General features: G+C 44.2%; 2 protein-coding genes across 2 annotated transcripts; one reads left to right on the top strand and one right to left on the bottom strand.

Annotated features, from left to right (window-relative positions):
- The first annotated feature begins 485 nt into the window (after nucleotides 1-485).
- Nucleotides 486-9,593, top strand: LOC121612684 (ATPase family AAA domain-containing protein 3-A-like). Its single transcript, XM_041945727.1, has 16 exons — nucleotides 486-707; nucleotides 1,374-1,450; nucleotides 1,566-1,667; nucleotides 1,777-1,836; nucleotides 1,918-1,987; nucleotides 3,480-3,645; nucleotides 3,820-3,889; nucleotides 4,011-4,166; nucleotides 4,842-4,898; nucleotides 5,012-5,137; nucleotides 5,665-5,789; nucleotides 6,013-6,064; nucleotides 6,150-6,220; nucleotides 6,321-6,488; nucleotides 6,834-6,942; nucleotides 7,033-9,593. The coding sequence occupies exons 1-16, from the start codon at nucleotides 512-514 to the stop codon at nucleotides 8,776-8,778; spliced, it is 3,351 nt and encodes a 1,116-aa protein (XP_041801661.1). The 5' UTR covers nucleotides 486-511; the 3' UTR covers nucleotides 8,779-9,593.
- A 2,105-nt stretch (nucleotides 9,594-11,698) lies between these two features.
- On the bottom strand, nucleotides 11,699-24,581 carry tmem240a (transmembrane protein 240a). Its single transcript, XM_041946640.1, has 4 exons — nucleotides 24,525-24,581; nucleotides 24,016-24,122; nucleotides 19,666-19,874; nucleotides 11,699-11,853 (listed from the first exon to the last, which is right to left on the bottom strand). The coding sequence occupies exons 1-4, from the start codon at nucleotides 24,579-24,581 to the stop codon at nucleotides 11,699-11,701; spliced, it is 528 nt and encodes a 175-aa protein (XP_041802574.1).
- Between the last annotated feature and the right edge of the window lie 1,228 nt (nucleotides 24,582-25,809).

Consider the following 25,809-nt stretch of genomic DNA (forward strand, 5'->3'; position numbering starts at 1 on the left):
GCAAGTGAACTAAGGACCCCCTGGACCTCACAGTGATAATACATGGACGCATGGCACAATATCACTTATTTTTCTGATTTTCAGAATAAAAGCATTCAATTTACCACCATAAGGAATAATTCTCAGATCTACTCCTCTGAACAACCAAACATAAGTTGAAACTGATATTTACGTGTAGAAAACTTTTTGGGCTGATTTCTTTACTTTTCTTTTGAATGCTCTATAATTTTTGCCGTGGATATATTTTATAACTAACACGCCATTTAAATAACCCCAAATGAGACTTTTTTCACAACATTTCATAATTTGATGATCCATAAATTCCTCCTCTCGTTTCACGTTGTATATGAAACGTTACAGGGGGCTATTCGTCATCAGTCAATAATTGTTTAATTTTGAAAGTCTTGACAGGAAGTTATCACCTTTCGGGTGCTTGACTCTGGTCCGAGCACAACCGACAGGACACAAGAAGTAGAAGTGCAGCCTGTTGCTCGGACGCGGTTGCAGCAGCATGTCGTGGCTCTTTGGCTGGGGGAAGGGCTCCGGGTCGCCGCCGGTGGAGGAGCAGCCACCTGCGGCTCCTGCTGAGGCTGCCGGGGGAGCACCAGGAGGCCCAGGGGGAGACAAACCCGGGGAGAAGTGGAGTAACTTTGACCCGACCGGACTGGAGAGAGCTGCAAAAGCTGCACGGGAGCTCGACAAAGCACGTGCGTGGCCTTCCAGTTTATTGTTTTTTACCACCATGTAACTAAATGAGTTGTTTTCTTTCATTATTCTGCTGCTATTTGTAAGCCCAGTGCTTCATTACTGCACTTGACAAACCCACGGTGGCACGAAAAGCCAACCTGAGAGCGTCTCAGTGACAGATGTGCACGCTTTCAACAGGTTTTGAATAGAGTTTGACTCTCTCTCAGGCTCCTGAATGGCTTACCAGGACGAATGCATCCTCACTACCTCACTCACTTGCAGTGCTGCATACTGCTTGCTGCACACGTGCTGGCCTTTTTGACCTCCACACACTCTGCAGCGAAGTAGGAGAGTTTTGGTGGGCGTGTCAGGGAGCGAGGAGGGAACAAAGTGTCCCAGCGAGCTCAGCCTCCTGCCTGTACTGCTCATCATTCCTTTCAGCATGTGCAGATGAACATGCCTCCTGCTGCTCACTACACGAGGGATATTTTTACCCAGCAGTGTCCATGTTTGTTTCTTCTAACAGTTGTCACCTCCCTCACTTTCAAATTTCAGCTGCACTCTCTGCAAACACACTGACAATAAAAGATCCACACCTTGAGTTTGAGGTATACTGTACCAAATGTGTAACTATAATTGTATATGTGCAATAGTAGTTGTTGTTTTTTATTAATTTACTTCAACAGGACATGCCAAAGAGGCGCTGGAGCTGGCTCGTATGCAGGAGCAGACTGTACAGCTGGAGCATCAGAGTAAAGTGAAAGTAGGTGTTGGAGGACTGGGGATTCATTGTAAGAGATGCATCTCATGTGATCAGCTGATAGTGTGTTCACAAGAGGAACCTGATGTCAGTGAGCATAACACAAACTCCCCAACAGGAATATGAGGCGGCCCTGGAGCAGCTGAAGGGCGAGCAGATCCACCTCCAGGGCGAGGAGAGACGGAAAACACTTGCAGAGGAGACAAAGCAAAACCAGGCAGTATGGGATTAACGCTGCACGCACCATGCAGTTCTCACAGTAAAACACAAGATATACACTCTGCATTTTACATGTGCATGTAATTAATTATTTTCTATATTACCTCTAGAGGGCGCAATATCAAGACAAACTTGCCAGACAGAGATATGATGACCAGCTCAGGCAACAGGTAAACCTTCCAAACCTTTGAAGTGATTACCTGCATTCCTGAATGGAGCATTCTTCATGTTTTGTTTTTTTCAATCTACAGCAATTCCTCAACGAGGAGAACCTCCGCAAACAAGAGGACTCCGTTATGAAGCAAGAGGCCATGAGAAAAGGTAGATAAAGCCAAACTCACTCTGCATTTACACATTATTCATTGACTCTTTCATGATCTTACTAAGAGATGCAATAAGTAGGATCTGGGCTGCTCCATAGCAAAGAATGACCCTAATATGTCTGCAGGTTGTTGATCAGTGCAGATGACTCAGCGATTACGTGACTCGCTGTGAGATTTGTGGCTCCCTAGAGTCTCTCTGGGGCCCCAACTCTGTTGGCAGAAAGCTACCCTACCCAGTGGAGTTTCACTCACACAATATTAACATTTTTCTTGTGGATGATGAAGTGGCTCGTCAGTACACATTTGAATTGGGTCTCCACTCTAATCAGATAGGCTGCTACTTTTATTTTCTTTAATTAAAAAAAAACAAAAAGGGACACGAATAACCCTTTTTTTATAGTGTCTTAATAAGTAACTAAACCATAAGTAAGTAAATGAATATATGGGTACATATGGAAACAAAACGTTCTTTTTGTGTTTGATTTGAAACACCCACAGAGAATGATCACACACCCCTGCAGGATCTCTCATCTCATTTCCAGAGAGCTTTTAGCCTATTTGGGCTCCTTGTTTTGGTTTTGCAGCCCACAACTTCACTGTTTTAGTTCGGTCTCGCTGCTCTCATCGACCTCGTTACCAACCGCAGCAGGATGCTTTTTTTCAGCAAAAAACTGTACACCACGGCCCAGCTCTAAACAGCAGGTGTGTAAGGTTAGCGACGAGCTGGTGAGCGCCACGGAACGCTTAGCTGCTGAAGAGCCAGATGTTTTCTCAGGAGATGGTGGAGACCAAAACCAAACTACAAGGAGAGGGTATATTAGCCTTACTTTCGTCAGGTCACCAGAAACCAATCTCCAAATGAATGCTTATGTTGCCTTGTGTCTGTTGGGTGTGGAAATAAATTCAACTGTCGTTTTACTCATTCGCTAAATAACTTATACTATTAACTTAAATTATTAATTATTAAAATGTTGTTAGTGTCAAGTTTTCAACTGGTCTGCTGCCCCCAAGTGGCCCAAAATAAATTCATGCTGTTTGAATTGTTATTTATACACAGGAGGCTGACTAACCGTCTTTTACTGCAACACCCTGTTAACAAGTATGCTCAGAAATAAAATAACTGGAGCAGACGGGCATTTCTAGAACAGAGTAAGAGACTATAAACAAGGAACAGGCTTGCCTAAAACAGTCACCAAAAATTACCAATAATTATTGTATATGTAATATATATAATTTTAGCTCATGTAGAAAATGCCATTATCAGGAAAACGTGGCTACAGCTGCAGGCCACTGTGAGACTGATGAAAAACATATATTATTTAAAGCCACCAGTACAAAGGAACTGTATCTTTGCAACAGTTTAAATTTAATTTTCACATAATGTGTAATAATATGTTAAACCATGCTGACGTAAAGTAGGTCAAATGCTCAGCTCTGGCAGAAGTCTTCATAAGTATGTAGTTATTAATATCTTCTTCTTTTCCTCCCAGCTACCGTTGAACATGAGATGGAGCTGAGACACAAGAATGACCTGCTTCGCATCGAAGCGGAGGCCAAGGCTCGGGCCCAGGTGGAGCGGGAGAACGCAGACCTGATCAGAGAGCAGATCCGCCTGAAAGCTGCTGAGCACAGACAAACTGTCCTTGAATCTATAAAGTGAGGCCAAAATGACTTTCCACTTTCCTTAATCCTCAGAGTAACTGGCATGTTATCTTCTAGTATCTCTCTCGGCCGTAAGTAGGTGTTAAAGTAAAGTCCCAGAGGGCGGCGGCGAGTGCGGCTGCCACAGTGGAGGCAGTCAGCGTGATAATTGTGTTTTGTTCCTGGCAGGACTGCGGGAGCGGTGTTTGGGGAGGGATTCAGGGCCTTCGTCTCTGACTGGGACAAACTCACAGCCACGGTAAATCCATGTCAGACCTGTCACGCTTTGTCACAGGAGGGCTGCAGAGGATTATGGGAAGCAGTGGTCTTTGCATTTTATATGCCTGAAGATGCGTGTTGGCTTTTTTCGCCCGTCGCAGGTTGCCGGGTTGACCCTGTTGGCCGCGGGAGTTTATTCTTCCAGGAACGCCACAGCGGTGGCTGGGCGCTACATAGAGTCTCGTCTGGGCAAACCCTCGCTGGTCCGAGAGACCTCCAGGTTGACTGTTGCAGAGGCCATCAAACACCCAATCAAGGTCAAACTACATCCTAATTTTCATGTTTTTAATATTTATTGTGTGGTTGGTGGCCTGCTGATGACATCCAAAATCTACACAAGACTGATTATACGATTACTTTGTTCTCTGTTCATAAATATCAGAGAAATATGTAGAGTCTTGTTGTGATTGAGGTTGTCGACATCAGCCTGCAACATCTGGTGGCGCATCAACTTTCTGACAAGAAACTGTTTGAATGGATTTGTTTATTACGTCTCGTCTGCAGCACGTCCAGCTAATCCTGCCAAATGCACTGAATGTGGGAGAGTTTCAGAATGTCACATAAAAATGGCAAAACGCTTCAAGGATACTATCAGTTAGACCCACGAAGTGTGTGAAATGAAATGAAATTAATTTATAAGACGCCAGTACACCAAGGGGAGTCGTGGGTGAATCGGCATTTTCATATTTTTAACCCCAAAATCTGAAATCTGAAGAAACTGAACATTTGAATTTGTCTGCAGCAGAGCACAACAGTCACTCACTGGTGATAAAATGTTAAAATGATTTAGGTTTTTGTATATAATGACTGAATACTAAGAAATTCTATGTATAAGCACTCGTATTTCAGACACAGTTTCTTTGACTAGCTGTTAACGGATTTGTGCTAAAACAAATCACCACGCAGCTCCCTCTGTTTTCCTTATTTTTCAGACAGCCAAGCGTCTGAGAAGCAGACCGCAGGATGCCTTAGAGGGCGTGGTGCTCAGCGTGAGTCATTTACGCTTTATGCTTTTTATATCTTCTGAATTCAACATCCATGCACTCTTGCTATGACTTTGTGAAAAGTGCTGAATGCTGTCACTGCGCCGTGGATCACACAGGCAGCTTTGGAGGAACGTGTGAGGGACATTGCCATTGCCACTCGTAACACCAGGCAGAACAGAGGCTTGTACAGAAACATCCTGATGTATGGACCCCCTGGAACCGGAAAAACACTCTTTGCCAAGGTACGGCCAGGTCAACACCTCTTTTGATTTTTTTTCTTTTTATGTTTTCACATTTGGCTTTAGTGGACGGTTGAAAGTGAGTGTAGCGACTTTCTATATAAGTAACAGTGTATTTTGCTACTCCTTATTGCTTATATAGATACTACAGCACTGAGCCAGCTTATTATAGCCAGGTCATGTAAGGAGAAAGGAAAAACTCAGCGTTTGGTCATTTTTTTTGTTTTGTTTGTTTGGAATCCATAGAAAATTAACATGAGCAGTGGTCGTAGAAAATTCTACAGCAATGACTGATTATAACACATTTCTCCACAACTCCTTTTAGAGCTTACAAATATCACTTTAAAATGTTTGTGTACATATTGTACACAACAATATTTGCATTATTTTTGATGCATTTCATTAAAGACACAATCATTTGTAAAGCAAAATATTTTCTATGTATTTAGCTTGTTAATGTTTTTCAAGTTGCCATTTATTTTTTGCCTCTCTGTTCCTTTTTGAACAAAGCTCTTTCCATTACCTTTCAGAAACTGGCTCTCCATTCAGGGATGGATTATGCCATCATGACAGGTGGGGACGTGGCACCCATGGGGCGCGATGGAGTCACTGCCATGCACAAGGTGTTTGACTGGGCCAGCACCAGTGGCCGAGGGTAGGGCACTTTCATTTGCTCCATTAACATTCAATAAAGTAGTACAAAATTTTTTAGCGTTAAATATTCTTTTTATATTAATATTACAAGTTAAACACTGTAGGCCATATGTTGTGTTACATACAGTGCAGATCAGCTGTTTTCTGCTGGCTAATTACTTTAAAGGCCTTACAGAAAATGCCAGTTTTTAAGCTCATTCTCTTCAATCTCTGATTCTCTGCAGCCTCTTGCTGTTCGTAGATGAAGCTGATGCATTCCTGCGTAAGCGATCCACAGTGAGTTCAGCCGCAGTCCATATGCACGGTGATGGCGCCCTGTGTTTTAATCACATATTCATGAGTCATGATTTTTGCATCGCAGGAGAAAATCAGCGAGGACCTCAGAGCCACCCTCAACGCATTCCTCTACCGCACAGGGGAGCAGAGCAACAAGTTGGTCTTTTACTTTATTCACTGTCGGGTATGAAAAGGTCATTGCAGTGACAGAAAAGGTCACTGGCCGACTCTCAGTAGTCTCATTTTCTCTCCGCAGGTTCATGCTGGTTCTTGCTAGTAACCAGCCGGAACAGTTCGACTGGGCCATTAATGACCGCATTGACGAGATTGTGAACTTTGCATTACCAGGTCTGGAGGAGAGGGAAAGATTAGTGCGCCTGTATTTCGACAAATTTGTGCTGGGTCCTGCCACTGCTGGGAGACAGTGAGTACACTTATTGTATTTCAATAACAGCTACTGTTGCTGCTCCGTAGCAGAGGAAATTTATGACCACAAAGGAAAGCATTGATCCCTAGAGGTCGCCTTGCTAGCTCAAGTTGCATAATTGTGTATATAATGTATTCAGTCTTGAAAGCAAAGTGGTGTCTGAGTCTTTGCTTATTGCTTTTATGAAATGATGTTTAAGTCCTTGGGAAATGTAGTACACAAGCTGTTGCGGAGTGCATTGGTCAGTTGAAACCATTGAATGCACGGATCACCAGTGATAAGAAACAAGCTAAAGCTCGATGCTCAGTTACTGTACAAATCTCTTGTGCTTTAACTCAACAGGAGATTAAAGTTGGCTCAGTTCGACTATGGCCAGAAATGCTCAGACATTGCAAAGCGAGCAGAAGGCATGTCTGGTCGTGAAATCTCCAAACTTGGTGTTGCATGGCAGGTGAGTAGAAAAGCCTGACGACACAAAATATGAATCTGCTTTGAAGCAAATCCAAAACCAACCGTTGATTAAAATATGTTTTCCTGTAAGGCTGCCGCGTACTCTTCTGAAGATGGAGTTTTGACCGAAGCAATGATTGACTCAAGAGTTGATGATGCCATCAAGCAGCATGCACAGAAGATGGACTGGCTGCTGACGGAAGCAGGTGCGGGGGTTGGCAAGGTCGGCGTTCTCCTCCCTAAGGAAATGGCTGCAGGCCAGGAAGCTGCTTCACTTGGACAAACTGAAGATGCGACCCTGACCGTACCACAGGTCCTTCCGCTCCTCGAGGTTGTGACCAATGCTGCCCAGGCAGAAGCAGCCACTGTACCTTCAGAAGTGGAGGCAGATGCAATCCTCAAAGAGGCAGTCGCTTTGATTAAAGAAAGTGATGCTGTTGCTGAGACAACTGTAGGAACAGCTGATACCACTGTTGAGACAGCCACTGCTGTCCCATTGGTGCAGGAGGTTGAGGCCATCAAGGACCTCACTGAGGAGGTTCTTAGCACAACTATAGCTACAGACACTGTTGTTCCTGAGGTGAAGGATATAGCCACTGAGGTTGAAAAGACAGAGGGTACACCAGCTTGCACTGCCCAAGAAACTGTTTCTGTGACCAAAGAAGAGCCAACTACTGATGCAGCTGCACAAGAGACTGAGGCCACAGAAGTAATCAAGGAGGAAAAGGATGTTGTCACACCCTTGGAAACGACAGTCCCTGCTGTTGCTCAGGAGAAGGAATTAGATGATGTCGTCTCTAATGCTGTCCAGAAGCCAGAGGCTACAGTAGTCGGACTATCCCAGGAGACTGCTGTCCAGGAAACTGAGTCAGCAGCCACATCTGTTAATGGTGTAGAAACTGAAGCCACTAAGGTTGTTGAGGAAGTAGCAACTGATGCTGCAAAGGCTGCAGAAGAAATTGCGAGCAATGTGGCTCAAGTGACTGAGACCATCGCAAACATTGTTAAAGAGGCTGAAACAATAGCAACGGATGTGGCCAAGGTGGCTGAAACTCTAGCAACCATCACTGAGGAGATGGAGGCAGTAGTTACCAAGGAGGTTGAAGTGATGGAAAGTGATGCTGTCAAGGATGAAAATGTGGTTGTAGTGGAAACTGAGTCTCAAACATCTGAGCTTACTGAAGAGGCTGAAGTTGCTGTTACAGATGTGGTCAAAGAGTGTGAGAGTATTGCTACAGAGGTTGTTAAGGAGGTTGAACCCGCTATGACTGAGACTGTTTCTAAGGAAGAGTTTGCCATTGACACTGACACCACAGCTTCAGAGGAGCCCAGGGGTCCTCAGATTACTGTCACTAAGTCTACCTCAGAAGGCCAAACCCTGGCAGAGATCGCAAAGGACCCGTTAACAACAGAAATTTCTGCCGAGGCAGCTGAAATCACCTCATCAGAGGTGTCCAAGGAAGCAGAGGTGCTAACAACCGAGGAGGCTATCAATGTGGCTCCAGATGATGTTAAACTGTCGGAGACTACTGTGGTTGATGCCAAGGAAGCAGAGGCCAAAACAACGAAGACTACAGAGGAGGAAGGGACTGTAATAACTGAAGTCGAGGACAAGACGACCTTAGTCAGTGTCCCCAACATAGAAACCAAGGTTGATGCAAAGACGGTTGTGTCAGAACAGTCTGAGAAACTTGAGAGTCAAACCACAGAGAAGTCAGCCGCCTCTCAAACTCCCAGCACTGAAGAAGCTGAACCAGGCCAAACTGAGAAGCCTCTCTCAAACAAACAGACTGGAGATGACGACAAACCACCAGCCAAGTCTGGACCAACGAAATGATCGCTTGGATTCTTTGATGAACTGCTGTTGTGAATGAAGAGCTGTTGTAATTCTTAAACACTCGAGCACTTAAGTCTGAAACATTCTGTCTGCTCTTCAACCACTATATTTGGATCTCACTGAAAATGGGCTCAGACGACAAGAGTTGCATGCAAATGTATACCTGATTCACCCCTCCTGACAATTAAAGGTGAAATCTGGTCTGAGACCTCAGTACCGATGGTCAGCCCAGATTATCTGGTAATCTGAGAGGATTTAGGTCCAGTCTTAAACATTTTGAACTGACTGCAGACTCATCAGGGCCGCCCAGATAATTTCAAACATTAGGATTATTTAGTTAAAATCTGGATTGTTATGTCAGCACTTTCTGTGCAGGACCACAATAGCCAATGAGAAAGACCAGGAGCAGCAGCGGTGCTGCTATGACATAGTAACCAATGTAGCCCTCAAGGCTAACATTAGCTAGCTTACTACTGTTGACAGATATTAAAACTGACAGTTAAAATCTCACCTCCACTTCTTGCTGAAGAATAGACAACCAGTGCTGACAACCTCTCCCCGACCATTTTCTCATCCAGACTCCTTTAGCCCTGCAAAGTGCTACTACAACAAGTTGTTGCACCACATCAGTCCCCATTTTGTTTACATCTGCTTCCCCATGTGATCTTTTAGCGTGTGCATGTTTGAGATCAGTTAGGATTTAAAACTCCTGCAGTCTGAGCCCGGCTTTACTGTGAATGCCAAGATGGTAGTTTGATTATAGCCTGTAGGTTTGTATGAGTCTGAATAAAAGGATGTGGGAATCATCATCATCATCATGCCATTGTCCGACTGTTACATTCTGCTTCCTTCCTTTCTCTTCTCTGGTTGCCGTTGCCATTTTCAAAGGCTGTGTCTGTCTGACATTTTGAAAATGTGCCCTCTAAAACGGATGTTCTCCCATGTTTGCTGACCAGTTCTGGCAAGAGTTCAATTACACGTCTGCAAAATGTTCGTTCAGAACATTTCTGTCCTGGCACTTCTTAGCAAGAGCGCCGGTGCACTTGAGACCTGCCCTTGGCAAATATTCATCTTTTTAAGAATGACTGCGGGTCCTGCCAGACCTTTATTTAAACGTAGTTTGGGGATGCGTCGCAGGTCTGACTTTCTGAGTCCACACTAACCCAGCTGCCCCAAACGTTCCATCAGGCGTTTGACATTTTGTGCTTCTGGTGGCGTGGAGCCGGGGAGGAGGGGCCAAGTTTGAATGTGTTTACAAACTGAAACCGATGCTTTAGATCCAGCTGACTGTCTGACCTTTCTCACAAATGCAGAATCAAACACACACACAAAAATTGACTTTACATTTGTGCTAAAATGATCCATTGACTAATCGATAAGTTGACAGCATCAGAAATCAACAAAACTCTTGATCGTCAGTTAATCACTGCAGGTTGAAGAGGTGTCGCTGTATTTACTGAACAATCCCCAAACACTGTTTAAACGCCCTCACTGTGACTGGGACGTGTCATATTGTGCCAGTGGATAATAGTGGAGGGCTTTTCTCAGTTGCATCAGGATGCCACTGGCATTGTTAGTCATTTCAGAAGTGTTGTTAGTCAGTGCTTATGAAATTTCTATTTGAATTAGAATAAACCGAGCTGAAGTTGTCAGCAGGACCTCTCTGTATAATCGGTCTGCTGTCGCGACTCTGAAATAACCTCTCGCTATGAGAACGTGGTCTCATCTTCGCTCATATGATTGGAATGACACAATCAAACATCAGAGGTCACTGTTGTGCTTCAATGGCACTTTTAATAAAACAGACATTTCATCCTCACAACAGCAATGTCTGGACGGAGAGGACGAGGGGGGGGGCTGGGTGAGGGTTCCCTCTGCTGATAGGCTGGTTGCTCCTGATAAGTGAGAGGGAATTGGATAAAGAAAATTGAACTGTGCTGTTGAGCGCAGTGTGGGGAAGATGGAGGGCTGTGTGTGTGTGTGTGTGCGTGTGTGTGTGTTTGTGTGTTTGCGTATTGAACTGACTCATCTTGGCTGGCATTTATTTCTCCTTCCATGTCTACTAAAGAATGATAATATAGCAAAGAGAACCCAGACCGCAACCGTACACGCTCCCCTCCCCCTCACATATTTACAGGAAAAATTAATACATTCAGTTAATTCACTAAGTAACAAAGCTAATTAATCTGTGTTTTAGCAGAAATCACATGGTTTCACATCCAGTTTTCAAACAGACTCGTCTCTCTGTTCCACTCTTATAATCTTTCCGCACACAGTCCATCACTAGGTTTTCTACTGATAAACGACTCACACAAAAATCCCCCCACGCACCCCATTTTAAAGACTGTTAAATCCCACTTGCCCATATTTATAACTATTTACAGAAGCAGCAATCTAACATCACAAAAACCCACCCACCCACCAGTCTCATTCACCCCTCCCCACACCAACAAAGTCCCACTCCCACCCAATACAGAAAAAAAATATCCTGACACCCGTCTTGCCGCCCCGTTCCATACACTGCCCACATCTTACCCTGTTCTAAAAGAGCATGCCAAGTTAACAATGAACACAGAAAATGTCTATACAGAAAAAACACCCTTAAAAATGTTTTCTTTTTCTCCTCCTTCTCCCACAATGGTGGACATGGACATAAGACAAGATTTCAGTGGCAACAAATAGTCATCTTGTTCCATTTTGGGATCTTTTTAGTGCTGACAGGGGGCGGGTTTAGTCAAAAGAAAGTCCTGTCGTGGGGGGTTAAGGGGGCCATGTTATGAACAGTGGGAGGGCAGTTTTCCAGGGTCTCTGAGGCAACAGTTGGCCAAGGGGCAGTCTGGGAAGGGGGATGAGGGGTTTTGGGGAAAGGGGGTCTAGTTTTTTTTTTGTTTGTTTGTTTGCTTTTTTGTGTTTTTTAGAGTCAGAGGTGGCGGGGACTAGGGTGGCCATTGTGGTAGAGCTTCTGCTTGATGTGGACCATGTTGCCGCTGGAGTCGTCCAGCTGTCTGAGCTGGGCTCGGCGACGGAGGTCTCGAAGGTTGCAGAACTGGGGCAGCCATGACCAGGACGGGGTATCTGGAGGAAGAAGACAAGAGGAGAGAGGTCGGTCAGAGGAGGCGGGCGTGAGTCTGTGGCCAACAGCTTGTGCTGGCCTTTCCTGTAATACTGTTAGCCGGTCTGTATCCACCGCTGATGGATGCAATGACCCCATGATGGATGTATAATGGGGTATCATGTATTTGAAGAACTGGCTGCCTGTTGGAAGTCGTTCCCCTAAATTTGTTCTAATGCAAAATTATGAGCCTTAAGGGTAAAATATACTCCTAAAACCAAAAACTAAAAACAACAAAGCAGGGATGAAACCTGAAACATATTGATTTCATTATAAAGAGCTTCAGTTTCAAGAGTTTTTAGAGAATTGCAATGAAAAAAGAGTCAGTGCCAAAGCCAGGATTATAGAAATAATGAAGTCATGAGTCCTGTATGTTTTTAAGAGTAAGGTGATTTTTTTGTTGTTGGTTTTGTTAAAGAATAACACAATCCAACAATCCGAAGTGGAACTGCTCAGCCATGATGTTGACTGCTTATTCTGCTCCTGATTTGTCTTGTAGCAAATAAAAAACATCCCACGGACACACTAACACACACAAAAACTTGATTTTCATTGGAACGAGTCTTTAATCAACATTGTGTTGCTTTTGTAGTTGCGCAGACTTGAGCAAAGACAACTGAATGCAGGCTTTGGAGGACGGCACGGCTAGACGACACACTCATGAGATCAAGGCACACAATGGTGTGAAATCCCTCTTAGCCTGGTTTTCTGCCTCTAAATCCAGTTAGAGGCAGACAAGACATAACAACCAGCAACACAGAGGGCTGATCTCTGTGCTGTGAACTGTCCTTTTCAGTGCTAATGTCAACACGCATTTTCTCCTCTAAAATTGTACGTATGGATTTAGGGCCACTGAAACTGGCTTGTCATTTTGAGTCCTTTTTCTTCATTGTCATGCTCTGTTTCAGTGCTTTTCAGATGTAAAGAATATTATTCTGAAGGAAATGTTGAATGTATATTTTAATAGTCAAACCCAAAAACAATCAACCTTAAAAATGCAGGTTGTGTATCTGAAAATCACATCTTCCCTGTGACATTTAGCGTTTTCAGAGCTGGGCCAGTTAAACCAAACAATGACCCTGAATCACGTGCAGTAAGGTTCTTGTATCTCTGTAGCGTGCAGCATAAAAGTGAGTTATGAGCTTCAAACAGACAAGCTGGTGTTTTATATGTCCTTTACCCGCCATCTTCCTCATAGCTCTAACTACGTTTAATTCTGGGGAGTAGGGCCGAGCTTTTTACAGTGAGGGCAGAGCGACAGAGCCCAGCTAAAAGATTGGAGCATTGAAAAATTGGATGAGAATGGTCAATGGCATCAATCTCTTCAAGTGCACCGTGGCGTTGCCCTTGATTTTTCACATTTGTGTTTGGGCTGTTGCACATGTGACATGTGTCCTAGTTTGTTTCTCTACGGTCAAAAAGCTTTTACAGATGAGATTAAGACTGACCCCCTTTTCTTACACGGCACCGAATGTGTCTTCCTGTCTTTGGCCAATTAGCAGCCACCATGCCGCACATACCGATTACACAGGCGTTCTAATAGAAAGGTCGACCTGCCGTGAATTCATTGACCGTCTGGAAACAGAGTGGGGTTTCATGAATGTGAGGTGTACAACGTGAAGAGGGGGATGGCGGAGCAGACATTCGTGCTTGTCAGGTTATAAACTGGAGCCGGCGAGGCGGAGCGAGGTCCACAGAGACAGCAGGAAGAGAAGGAGGGGAGAGCCCCAGAAAGAAAACCCAGTAGCAAATGGCCCTTCTAGAGGATGAGCGAGAGGAGGGGTGGTGGTGGTAGTGGCGGTGGAGTTGGGGAGGAGGCGGGTGAGGTGTTGGATGGAGGGAGAGAGAGAGTGAGTTATTTATAGCCTTGAATGGGTATGCTGTCCACAAGGACTGCTCTGAAGGGTATCCAAAGGAAAGGGGGCAACAAGACAGGTTCCTCTCATTTGAATAAAAGGATGGAGATGGAGATGGAGAAAGGGATGGAGTCTGGAGACATGATAATGCAAGGCAGAAAATGGGAAGTGAACGCACAATTGTTATGCTATATTCGGGGAGATGGTAGTGTGAGGCAGGTTAATGCTAAGCGCCGGGTCATCACTTTCTCCATTTTTGAGACAATTTCTGGCTTTCTCTTTCAAAAGACACTCCGGTATCAGATATTCGCAGCACAGCAGTGATACCAGGAAAAAAAGTAGTTGCAGCAGGAAGCATTGTAAAGGAAATGGCCAGGAGTAGATTCAATAAGTGAAGAGGGAGGGGAGGAGGAGGAGCTAGAGATAGAATTAGAAGAAGGGGGAGCAATGGGAATCAATGTGAATCTCAATGCCTTGTCTGTGTGTGTGTGTGTGTGTGTGTGTGTTTCTCACTTGCCATTCCAGCTGCTCTCTCTCATTCTATTTATAGCTCTGGAGGAGAGAGAGAGTGTGTGTGTGTGTGTGTGTGTGTGTGTGTGTGTAAGTGGGGGTGGGGATGTGACAGCATCTCCATCCTGCATCTATAACACACACACACACACACGCACACACACCTTTCCCCGTTCTGTCAGCCTCACCTTCACTCCCCATCTCGGGGAGGCTAAACGAGTCTGACCTAGCATCAACGTCACAGTCGACACACACACACGCAGAAGCAAGGGGCATTCCCTCCCAGTACAAGAGAGGATGCCTATATCCCCCACTCTATAACTGCTCCTAATGAATATGAATGTTCCTTCCTCACTGGGTGGTGTTTTTTTTTTTATGATGATGTATTTTACACTGCTGTATGCACTGGAGAAAACAGCGTTCTCACTCACTGCTGCACAACCTTCCACGCCTCTCTGCAAAGCAGTGCTTGTGCAGTTCAAGCCCCTTATTGTTTATTATAGCAGCTTCTAAAACACTGAAAAAATCCAAGTATATTGTGATCTTTTCTATCCTAAAAACTAATATTAGTGCACTTTTGATTAGATTGCAAATAACTTTTAGTATTAACCGTTGTCTTTTGGTTGCTGCTGGTTACTTTCCCACCCTGCCTGAGGAGCTTTTCCATGCCGGTCCAAGTATCCAGGTCATATATCCCCTACTTTAGCATTATCCTTAAAACTGAGGATCCAGGCCACCTCCACAATACAGGCCTGCTCTGACACTGAGTGTTGTAAAGAGCAGACAATATTCAGCCTGAGTTCCTCCAAATCCTGTTTTTAAAAGCTTTGTTGGAATATAAAGTATCTCAAAATTAAGATAATTTGTGCCAAATGAAACTTTGTTGGCATCTGATCCTAGCTGGGTGGAAAAGCCTGTGAAACCACCACGACCGTGAGAAACTACCACACTGTAATCCAGGATGCTAATGCTCAGCTCATTGGTGAGCACCTGCCAGCGTTGGTGTGTCTTCAGCAGAGCGCCAGACTATGACGGATTTCATGCTGCCATGTCATGATTTCACAGGTGTGTCGAATAGCTGCTTGGCTTTAACGTTGCTGAAAGCCTTTTATTTTTCTGTGCTCATGTCTGCGCAAACACACGAACGGTGTTGGTGAACTGTGCACTAAATGTTCTGTCTTGTACACCTGCCACACTCCTTTTCTTCTGCTGAAGTAACATGCATCCGTCATCTGGCAGTAGGAGATGGCGAGAGACATTAAACAGATCTTTCAGAGACAGGAGACAGGAAATTAAGGAGCAACTATCGCACTCATTTGGATCTAAACACATGGTCTGTGGGAATGTAGCTTTCACTACAGCGCAGCAGATGGTGGGAGTGAAGTCATCCTCAAGCTCTGTTTCTCAAGCCTGGGTTGGACCAGTCTTGGTAACTTGTGTATGCATATTCGTATATGTATTGTATTGGTTATTGTGCAAAAGCAATGCTTGTTTAAAACAAATAACAGCATGGCCTGGTTTCCACATTAGACAATGAATTTTAAGATAGCAGTTCACCTTAATTTATGCGATCTTCACTGTAATGTGACCTGATGCGCTGTGCACTTATATGCAATGTATACATCCCCACATCAAGACACTTTATGGCGCTTAAACATGTAATCATGTTCAGTGGTTGTAAATTAATTTCTTCGTAGTCCCATGTTTTTGTGGTTTTAATTTACTGTGGATGCAATATTGTTTCCATTTGACCTGAACTGCCTTTGGACTAAAGCAGGAAAACCATGCAAACAGTTACAGGGTTCAAACCAGGACCCTGCTACAGTGACGTGACAGTGCTATCTACTGAAGCACTGTGCAGTCACAGTGTTCTCAATGACTGGGCTTGACACGCAGACATTTCTGGGGCATACAATTACTCTTGAGGCAAAAGGAGTATCATGAGTTCAAGGCCCTGCACACTCATGGTCAACGTGATTTTAATCATTTGGGCTGGTTTAGGACTGTGTTGGCGTGTACAGACTGAGCTTGACCAACATCCTCCTGGCCCTCCTGTTAGCTTTGTTGGACGGGACAAATATATCTTTACCACCGGGTGCACGACAAAACCTGATCAGCGCATCCCTGGTTTGTGCTGGTAGGGTGTGGGTTCTACTCCATTTCAATTAGGCTTGCAAATGACGCATGCCGACTTGAATCGACAGCTCTGTTCGGCAGGAAAACAAAATACCATGTGCATCGTAAACAATACACACATATTTCAGGTGGCTTGTCTTGGCTAAATTTGAGTGGAAAAGGAACTGTGCTGTCTCTGCCAACACTTAAAAGCTGTGACAAGATTCATTTTTTCATACCTGCTGTCTCAGATGCTGCATGCAATCCATTTAAGCAGGTTTTCCCACCCTTCCCTTTACGTAAGCAGCACAGACAAATGGAGCACAGCCATTATTTTTAATTTATGAAGTCTGATGGCATCGTGTAAACTCGAGCATTGCTCTGCCCACCTTCAACCTGAGGTCTAATCGGCGAGACTAGCTGGAAACACCTGTGTGGCCTTCAAACCTCAATGGGTGGTGAGCAAAGCAACGGTGGAAATATCTAAATTAATGATGGTTGAATTCCATGTAGGTGCACTGGTCTCAGGGTGTATGCTGGTTCACTGTCACACTACCATGACTTCTAGTAGCTTGAATAGAACAGAGCCATTGCTAATGTTATCAGTAACACCTGGGTCAAGATGTCTGCTGTGCAAAAGACCTATTTAACACATGTGTACATCTTTATGACCAAAGAAAGGGCCCGAAATCCTGAAACTGTTTCCAGGTGCAGTGACTGGTGTCCTGCGGTTACTGTGAGGCTGCCAGGCAACCAAGCAGCGACACCGGGAAGTCGCAGCACTTGAAATAATGGTTTGAGTTCTCCTTGACTTTAGCTCAGCCTTTGACAGCATGGACCTCCATGTTTGAATCAATTCTCTGAAAAGCTTTGTTGGCAACACTGATGTGGTGCAGGACTGGTTTACTTCATACCTAATAAAATATCTTCCTTCTATTGAGTCCCCCAAGGGTCTATCTTGGGTCCCTGATTATTGTCTATTAATATGCACTCCTTGGGGTATGACATAGCTGACAGATATCTAAAGTCCAATAAAGCTTTGTAAGATAGAAGTATCCTGCATTATGGCATGTCCTTTATAATAAGAGCAGGATTTCCAAACATTTTAAACAGACAGATATCCCTCCTGGTCTCATTATTAGTGGTGGTGTTTTATTTAACTGGGGCACATCGCTATACCAAGAGTTTTGTCTTATATTTGCTGCCCTGGAGAAGTCATTCATGTTTTTATCTCCTCCGGGCTTGATTGCTGTGACACACTTGTGGTCTTAGCAGGAGAAACATCAACATACATACAACAGTAAATACAGAACACTGCTCCCAGGCTAATCACACTCTGCAAGAGAAGTGAGCACATTACCTAAATGCTTGCCTCCCTTCAGACTGCCTGTCAATGGTAGAATTGATTTTAAAGCTTATTGGTGTGATTTGTTAACCCCAAGTGAGCCCTGATTGCTGTTTGAGATCCTCTTTCAAGGCCTTTCTAGTGATTGTAGTCTCTCATCATCATCATGGGGGACTTATGTTTACTGTTCAACCCCCAACAGCTAAGAACGTCCATGCCAGAGGATCTCAGGCTTGCAAAATTATTGTATTTGTACTGCTTTGTAGTTATAATTCTAATATATAATAATTCTGTTTCAGAGCTTATATATTTTTATACATTTAATTATAAACAGTTTTATCATTGCCTTTACACTGTAAACTACTCTGTAATGTCTTTTTTTTATAAAAGTGATATATAAAAGTTCATTCTTTATTATTAACATACCCTCATGCTTAGTAAACCTCCAAATTTCAAACATTGCTTGCCTAAAATTAAGACAAAAGGAAGTTATATAACAATGAATGCTATGATTCTGAAAATAAAGCGAGGGAATTGTCATTTTGCCCGTTAGCTAACTTGCACCCTGCAGAGCTGGGTTTTTTTTCGTCCTCCCATTGAGGTTTAACTCAACCGAGTGCTAATTGAGGGTTGCATCATCTGCATTATTTCAATTCCTATTAATATTCTATTTCACTTTACTGCATTGCTTTGCTATTTTGCTCTTGCAGTGTCTCCAGTGAGACCATTAAAGGTTTAACTTAGCATATTACAGCGGTGCACAGACGCCACAGTTAGCAGAGCCGATTCTGTCAGACCTGAAACGCTACATGTTGGATATTTAATTCAAACCATCACTGAAAAGTGATTCAATCAAACATACTGAGAGGTGATTTTGTTTGACATCAGCTGTCACAAGGACATCATCATTTTCTGTTTAGTCCAATGCTAACATGACGTTTTAGCTAACAGGCTAATATTGAAGGACCTGCTAGAGCGCAGTGCAGTCAGGTGAATTGAAGTGAATTCAAGAATGATATATTGAAGCAAGTATTTGTGGGGAATTCAGTGGGAATCGCAAGCAGAAGAGAGCAAATATGCATAATTCAATTATTTTGTTTGCTTTGATTAGTTTTTTTCACTTAAAACCTATTTCTACAAAGTGTTGCTTTTAGCATCATATTCTCTATCCTATTTCTTCTGTTCTATCACATTTATCTTTTTGAGAGTCTATAGTGCCACAGTTCTCATTAAGGTTTGATTTTTTGTTGACTTTAAATTTTTTTCCCCCAAATAATGAGTTTAGAATACATTAATTACACATAGTGATGGTGCCATTACATTACGATATGACCGTTGTTTCCTGAAAACAAATCAAGAGGATTATCAGTGAAATAATATTTGAGGTATTTCAGCTGTCCAGAAAAAGAAGACAGCCATTTAAAAATAATTTTACCTCAACTGATAGCCGACGTCTGAGTCATCACACAGTTGGAAGGTTTAGCTGTGATTTTCCAAGAGGTCGCAGTAAACTGAGAAAAAAATCAGTGAGAAGAGCCAAAAATGGGCCAAGCAATGGGGGGAAGGTCATTAACCAGAGCTCCACCAACTGCTGCGTTAACCTGGCAAGCTCTTGCACATGCAGATTCGTGGTGGACGGATACAGAGCACATTTACAGCATTTCTGCAGGCAAGCCTTTTGCAAATATTTGCCACCATAAATCCGGCTTTAAATTATAGATACTTTGTTGCTTCTCCTGTGAAATCAAGATTATTTAAGTTTCTGTTCCTGTGAACATGCTGTGACATGTTATTTCCTGTCATGCAGCAATGCATTCACACCTCAGCGCTCACAGCTGAAGTGAGTAGAAAAAGCATAAAAAAATCAGATATGCTAGGGCTCGCTGAGCTCTTGTTTGAGTTGTGTTCATGTGTATCTGCAGCAGACCTGCAGATGATGTCCGGCTTACCGTAGTAGCGGCTCGCCCTCCAGGCCCTGACGGCACAGTGTAGGACTCCGTCCAGCCACAGCAGCAGCCAGCTGATGCAGAAGCCAAGCAGCAGCCCCAGCATCAAGTCCATCTCCTGCTTGGTCACACTGTCACTCACAAAGTAGTTCTCTGATGAGTCCACCAAGGAATGGTCCCCATCGTATGGGATTACATAGTGGACATGATGCCTGGGGCCAGGACAAAGAGGGGATGGAAGTGTTAGATACAGTATATGCAAACCAACATATAATCTTGTGAATGAAAGACACAAACAAACATTTCTTAGTCATCTCAAAGACAAAGAGATGGGTGACAAATGAAAGGAAAAGCCGAAATAAAGTAAAATTTCCGGCTGCCGAGGGACAGAGGGATGAACACCATTTGTTGAATAGATATTATTTCCTTCATTTGGTGTGTGGATGATGGTGGTGGAGGGCTCTGTATAAGACTGGTTTTAGATCCGACAACTATAGAGGTCATCACATGTGATTCTTATTTTCACACTCATCAAGCTATATAGTAAGCCCTCGAATCCTGTGCTGATGGATCTGTATACACACACACAAACATATATATATATATATATATATATATATATATATATATATATATATATATATATATATATATATATATATATATATATATATATACTGTATGCACCTGTCTACTCTCTATGTGGAATACCCATTCTAACTTGGATGATGTCTAGAGATTTCTATCCAAATTTTAATCTGCACTTTGCTGCACACCCCATGAAGCCCTCTCAAGGACCCCTGGGTGTCCCCAGGCTGCACTTTATCCGAGTTTAAGGCAACTGACTCACAGAATAAGCGACACTCTGCTAGCTCCTTTGCTGCCTATTGTTATGGTTTTTAGCAAGGCTTTCACTCCCATATCCACTGTTAAAATCAGTAAAAACCTTCATAAATAAAATCTGCCCAAGACAAATACATCATCCAAAATCCAGCAAGCACTTCTTGTGATCTCTTATAAGTAGCCTTTATTCTGTTCAAGTGGGCTTCATCTTTTTCATATCATTTTGGAAAAATATTCTCAAGCCAAACACGTTCTGATGAGAAAGTTTCTAAATTTGTTCCAAGTATTAAAGATATGAATCCTATTTTAATTGTTTTTCCACAAATCCAACAAAGGACTGTGGTGAAGAGTATTGAAATGTTGGGCTGACAGTGTTTGTAGTAGATCAGTGAATGCATCACTCTGTTGCATTACAGCTGAGGCATGATAACACATGCCACCTACAGCTCAGCTGTCTTAACAGCTACCGATCAGCAATCATCCACTTCCTTACATTTAACTTTGCCACATTGTCCAGTGTTGACTCCACTCCACTGTAAACCAGATACATCCACTTGATATGAAATTATACTGGTACTACCTGCCCTCCTGAGAGGGGATGAAGGCTTTTTCCAATCTGACAACGCAGCGAGTTGTCTGACAGACACTGTAAGGGAACACAGTGGGAGCTGAGAGATTTAACTGCTGGAGGTGAGTACAGATGCACACCTCTGCTCACACACATTGAGAAATTACACTGATAACACTTCTGGACTGATGCAGTTTTTTAAAGACCATTGGGACGTTTTACAAAGAGTCCTCTAGCAATTTACTACTGCGCTTCTATAAGTTTGAAGGACATGCGAGAGACAAATTTAAACAGAGAGTCAGGATTGAGGCAGCAGATTGAGATATCCTGACTTTTAGTCTCTTGTAAGGCTCAAGTGCCAAAAACACCAGATTCTACATTTCCTGCAATGCAACATTATAGCATCTTTTGTAACATGCTCCCTGCCAGATTAATGCACACATCTGCTGATATAACACCTGCACTTAATGGAAGCTGCGAGGCTTAACACCCAGTGTCTATTGGGTCTTTATTGCTATGATGCACTGGAACTTAACTGGAAGTTTTACTGCTCTTTCCAACTTGTCTGGCATAAATTGAGAAAGAAGTGAGCATCATGAGCATCTTGGGACAAAGAAAGAATCTCCACCTACGTAAACGCAACTTCATTAACAGGAAATGCACTCATGCAGTTTGATTGACAGATGATGTCTGGGAAGTGCAGTGTAGAAAAACCACAGCACTTAGGACTGAATATGGAGAAGAAAAACACATCTTGCAGATTAGTACCTTAAGTATCTTACTGATGCAGTAGCGCCATGTGGGGGATCAAACCCCCTGTTGGACCTCACTGACTTGAGCCGTACAGCCACCGAGGTCCATTAACACAGAAACATTTTCTCAAAAAAACAAAGCTACGTGTAAAGACGAGCCAGAATCTTCCTCCAGGTCTCTTTCTCTTCCCTGAAGAAGGCTTTTGCCCATGTAAATGCAATAAAGGTTAATTTTATGCTGCCTGTATACCTTTAATCTGATTTACTGTGAGTCCTATTCCTGCCCCCTGCAAATTAAAGTATTAGTTTTATTTTTTATTTTTTAAGATTTAGGGTGAAAATGCCACAATAAGAGCATTAAAATAATCTTAGGACAGCCTCTCTCACAACAGCAGGATGCACCCAGCAGCACACACACCCCCACTTCCCACAATCTCTCCTTCCCCACCACAGAGGTAGCTATTGTAGGCCAGGCTTCGGCCCGTCACAGAAGGTACAACTACATCCAAATCAGAGCACAGAGGCTGCCAAATAAAATGACACTGGCTGTGTCCTCAAGCCTGATAAGGTGAGCGCTGTGGGCGTCACGACACCTCCATGCCTGACGGATGGAAGGGCAGGCGAGTGAAGTTCAGGTCTGCTCCGTTTATTCACCTATCCTCGGTTTCTGCTGTTTATGTTAGCAAAAAAAAAAAAAAAAAAGGCCTGGCTCTCATTTAGGGGGTGTTTCCAGGTCAATCAAAGACACTGGGTACAGTAGACTGAAGTTTTATCAGTGCCTATGCATTGACAAACACTTGGAGAAAAGATTATAATTTTGACACATAAAAATAGAAATCACTGCTTGATGCTGCTGATGTGATCTTATTTTCTAAAAATCCTTCTGGCGCTCATAACCAGGCCCCCTTTAGCAGCATGAAGGATGACACAATTGTCAAAATATTATATTTCAGCGATACATCATCTCATCGCAAATCCTTTCTCCAAACACATTTCTTGTCTTGATTAGTCCACATCGCATCACATGCGTCAGTGTGCGAGAAGCCTCTCCAAACTTTGACTCAGATTATCCCTCCCTGACAAGCATAATCTAATAGCACCTGATGATGACCCATTTCTGGATTTACAGGCTAAAAAAAACACACAGGGTAGGAAGTGGCCTCTTAATGCTGCTAATGAACTGCTTGTACATCAACCCCCTCACTGCAGTGTGCACAGTATACACTGCTGTTTTGTTTTAATGTGCATCTGCTCAGCTTGCAGCAACGTGAGTGGTGACATTTCCCTGATCTGCCTTCGTGGCTGTGGCTATAGGTTGCCTGCAGGAAATCAGGAGTCACCCGGGATCTGATAACTGAGGACAACGTTGTAGTGAATCTATTGGATAAAAGGACTTTAAATCTTGATCCAACTCTGTTGCCATACCCTCTGGAACTGTAGGCTCAAGACCATTAAAAAAAAACAGGCCCACTTGTGTCTCTGCTCATCCACACAGCCTACAGCCTGCTGTACGACTTGCTTACTGTTGATGGAAAATGCATAATTATGCTGCTTAAATCCGAATTAATTTATTAATGAGTGTCTTGCTGCTGCTGCTGCTGCCCCCCTCCACTTCAAACCTGCTCTCTCTGTGACAGCAAACAGCAGGTAGGCTGATGAGCCAGCCAGCACCCTCAGCTCCACAGCACTTCTCCAGCCGTAACCCCTTCACTCCAACGCTCATGTGTTCACAATTGGCCCCGCAGGTGTAGATGTGCACCTTGCAGGCCTGCGTGAATCGCGCAGCGCACTTGATGCTCGGATTGTTTTTGAACGGCCTTATATTGCTCACAGTTCATTACCTATTTATGGCTCCGACACACACCTTCGTGTATGCAGCAACGCCGAAACCCTCGCGGCAGATCTATGTGCACAGAAGACAAACAAACCAAAAGAAAACACGCCGCGACCGGACGTGTGTTCGGCTTTTTATGTTGGAGCGAATAACGATTGTAAAAAAAAAAAAAGGTGTATGAAAACATCCGCCGCTATGTAAGAGCCCAGACTGGCTGATAGCAGGTTGGCTCTGCGGGGGCTTCACCGCCAGAAATCTTCGAGGCCTCTTCGGCAATTAAGAATTGACGGCTCAGAAAAAGCGCACACACACCACCATGTTTATCCCAAATGTTGTGCGAGGACGATGGCATTTACCTTCCACAGTTGCAGTGACAGACGCGATCCTCCCCTCGTAGATGCGGTAAGATGTAGTTGTGAAAGCGATCCAGTAGTGCGTTCATGTCCATTAAACAGGCTATCGCCTGCAAAGAACCATGCGAGTCAGCTGGGACATGTCAGGCAATCGGCTAGGCTATTCCTACAGACAGCGAGGGATGCTTTTCATTAGGCTATGGTACCAGGAGAAATAACAACAGTCGGGATCGGAAAGAAAAGGAGAGAAAATAGCCTTGGCAGATCCTCCCGATTCTAAGAGGGGGGACTCTTGCCTCAAAACGGACTTAGATTATTTATTTATGACAGCAGGTAATTATAGGTGGGCTAACCTACTTCCACATGTCATTGATAGGCCTGCTGTATGAGGCATTCCTCGCAAAATGTGGCAATCTACGTGTATGGCACATTTGTACTCATCTGATCAAATATTAGCCTCGGTGAGTAAATTAGAAACCTCATTGTGGCTGAGGGAGGTGGAGATGTCTTACCATTACAACTGAAGCACCAAGAATCATAAAAATCATGGTGGTTGTGATCATATGCATCAAAACTTCCAAACTGGCCGCCGTCCTGTGGCCGGGGATTCTACCCGCGGCGGGGGTGACGCTCCGGCTGGGCTCTGGGCGCTCTGTCCCGGCAGGAGCCGCTCATGGAGCCGCCGCGCCGCTCCTGGCTCCCCGTCCCTTCAAACTGCCCGGTCTCCCTCCGTCCCCTCCTACACACACACACACACACACACACACACGGCAAGCCGCTCTCTCAGCCCTCACTGCGCCCTCTCTCCATCCAAGTATCCCCCCCCCCCGGTCGGTCGGATGCGGCTGCCGCTCGCCCCAAGGAGGCAGTCCTCTCCTAATTACCGATGCAAAAGTGATCCGTTCTCCCAGGTGCGTGTCTAGCTCTATCCAGGTTTAAAAAAACATGAAGAAAACAAGTGAAGGACTCCCTCGATGTCATCTAAAAAGGCGCCTCGGTATCCTCTCTCCTCCTTTTCCAAGTTATCCCAGACCGGCTGCGCTTCAATGCCGGCGTATTCTCTCCTCCATCGGCGAAAACGGTCGATTTCTCTCGCCTGGACGCTTCAAAGAGCTGCACCAGCTCCTCTCTCGGCCATCGCCCTCGTCTTTCTCGGAATGCCTGATAACATCGACATGAGGTCCAGCTAGTTCCAGTCGGGAACTAGACCCACCCTGCGCCCCGAGTCCAGTCCGGATCCCGCAGCTGCATCAACGCCCGGAGCCAGACACGCATGATTATCCCATCCTGGCTCCCAGCAGCTACACGAGCATCCACTCCCACCACATGTGCGCGTGAGGGTGCGTGTGTCTGTGCGTGTGCGCGCCCCCTATGTGCGTGTGTGTGTGTGTGTGTGTGTGTGTGTGTGTGTTAGAGAGAGAGAGAGAAAGAGAGAGAGAGTATTGTGGGCGGAGAGGGAAGAACTGCAAACTGCCTTTATGGCATCAGCCTATAGGCTCATTATTTATAGCGGGTACCTGCGGATGCACTGGAGCCGGTTTCAAGAATGGCACGCTTCATGACGATTTTACCTCCTTCATCCTCCGGAGGCTTAACCCCTTTTTATCCCTCAATTCCGCCACTCGGTCACACTCACACACAGACACACGCATGCACGCAGACGCCCTTGCTTTCTGTTTCTCTTCCAGACATTGCAGCTCTTCAGTCTCTCATTCTGCGCCATCCCTGACGTTTGTACTCCCACTATCCTGCATGTTTAATGTCCAAAGTAAGTCCCCGATTTAAAAAAAGAATAAT

This window comes from Chelmon rostratus, chromosome 10 (genome assembly GCF_017976325.1).
Source record: "Chelmon rostratus isolate fCheRos1 chromosome 10, fCheRos1.pri, whole genome shotgun sequence".
Taxonomy (NCBI): domain Eukaryota; kingdom Metazoa; phylum Chordata; class Actinopteri; order Chaetodontiformes; family Chaetodontidae; genus Chelmon; species Chelmon rostratus.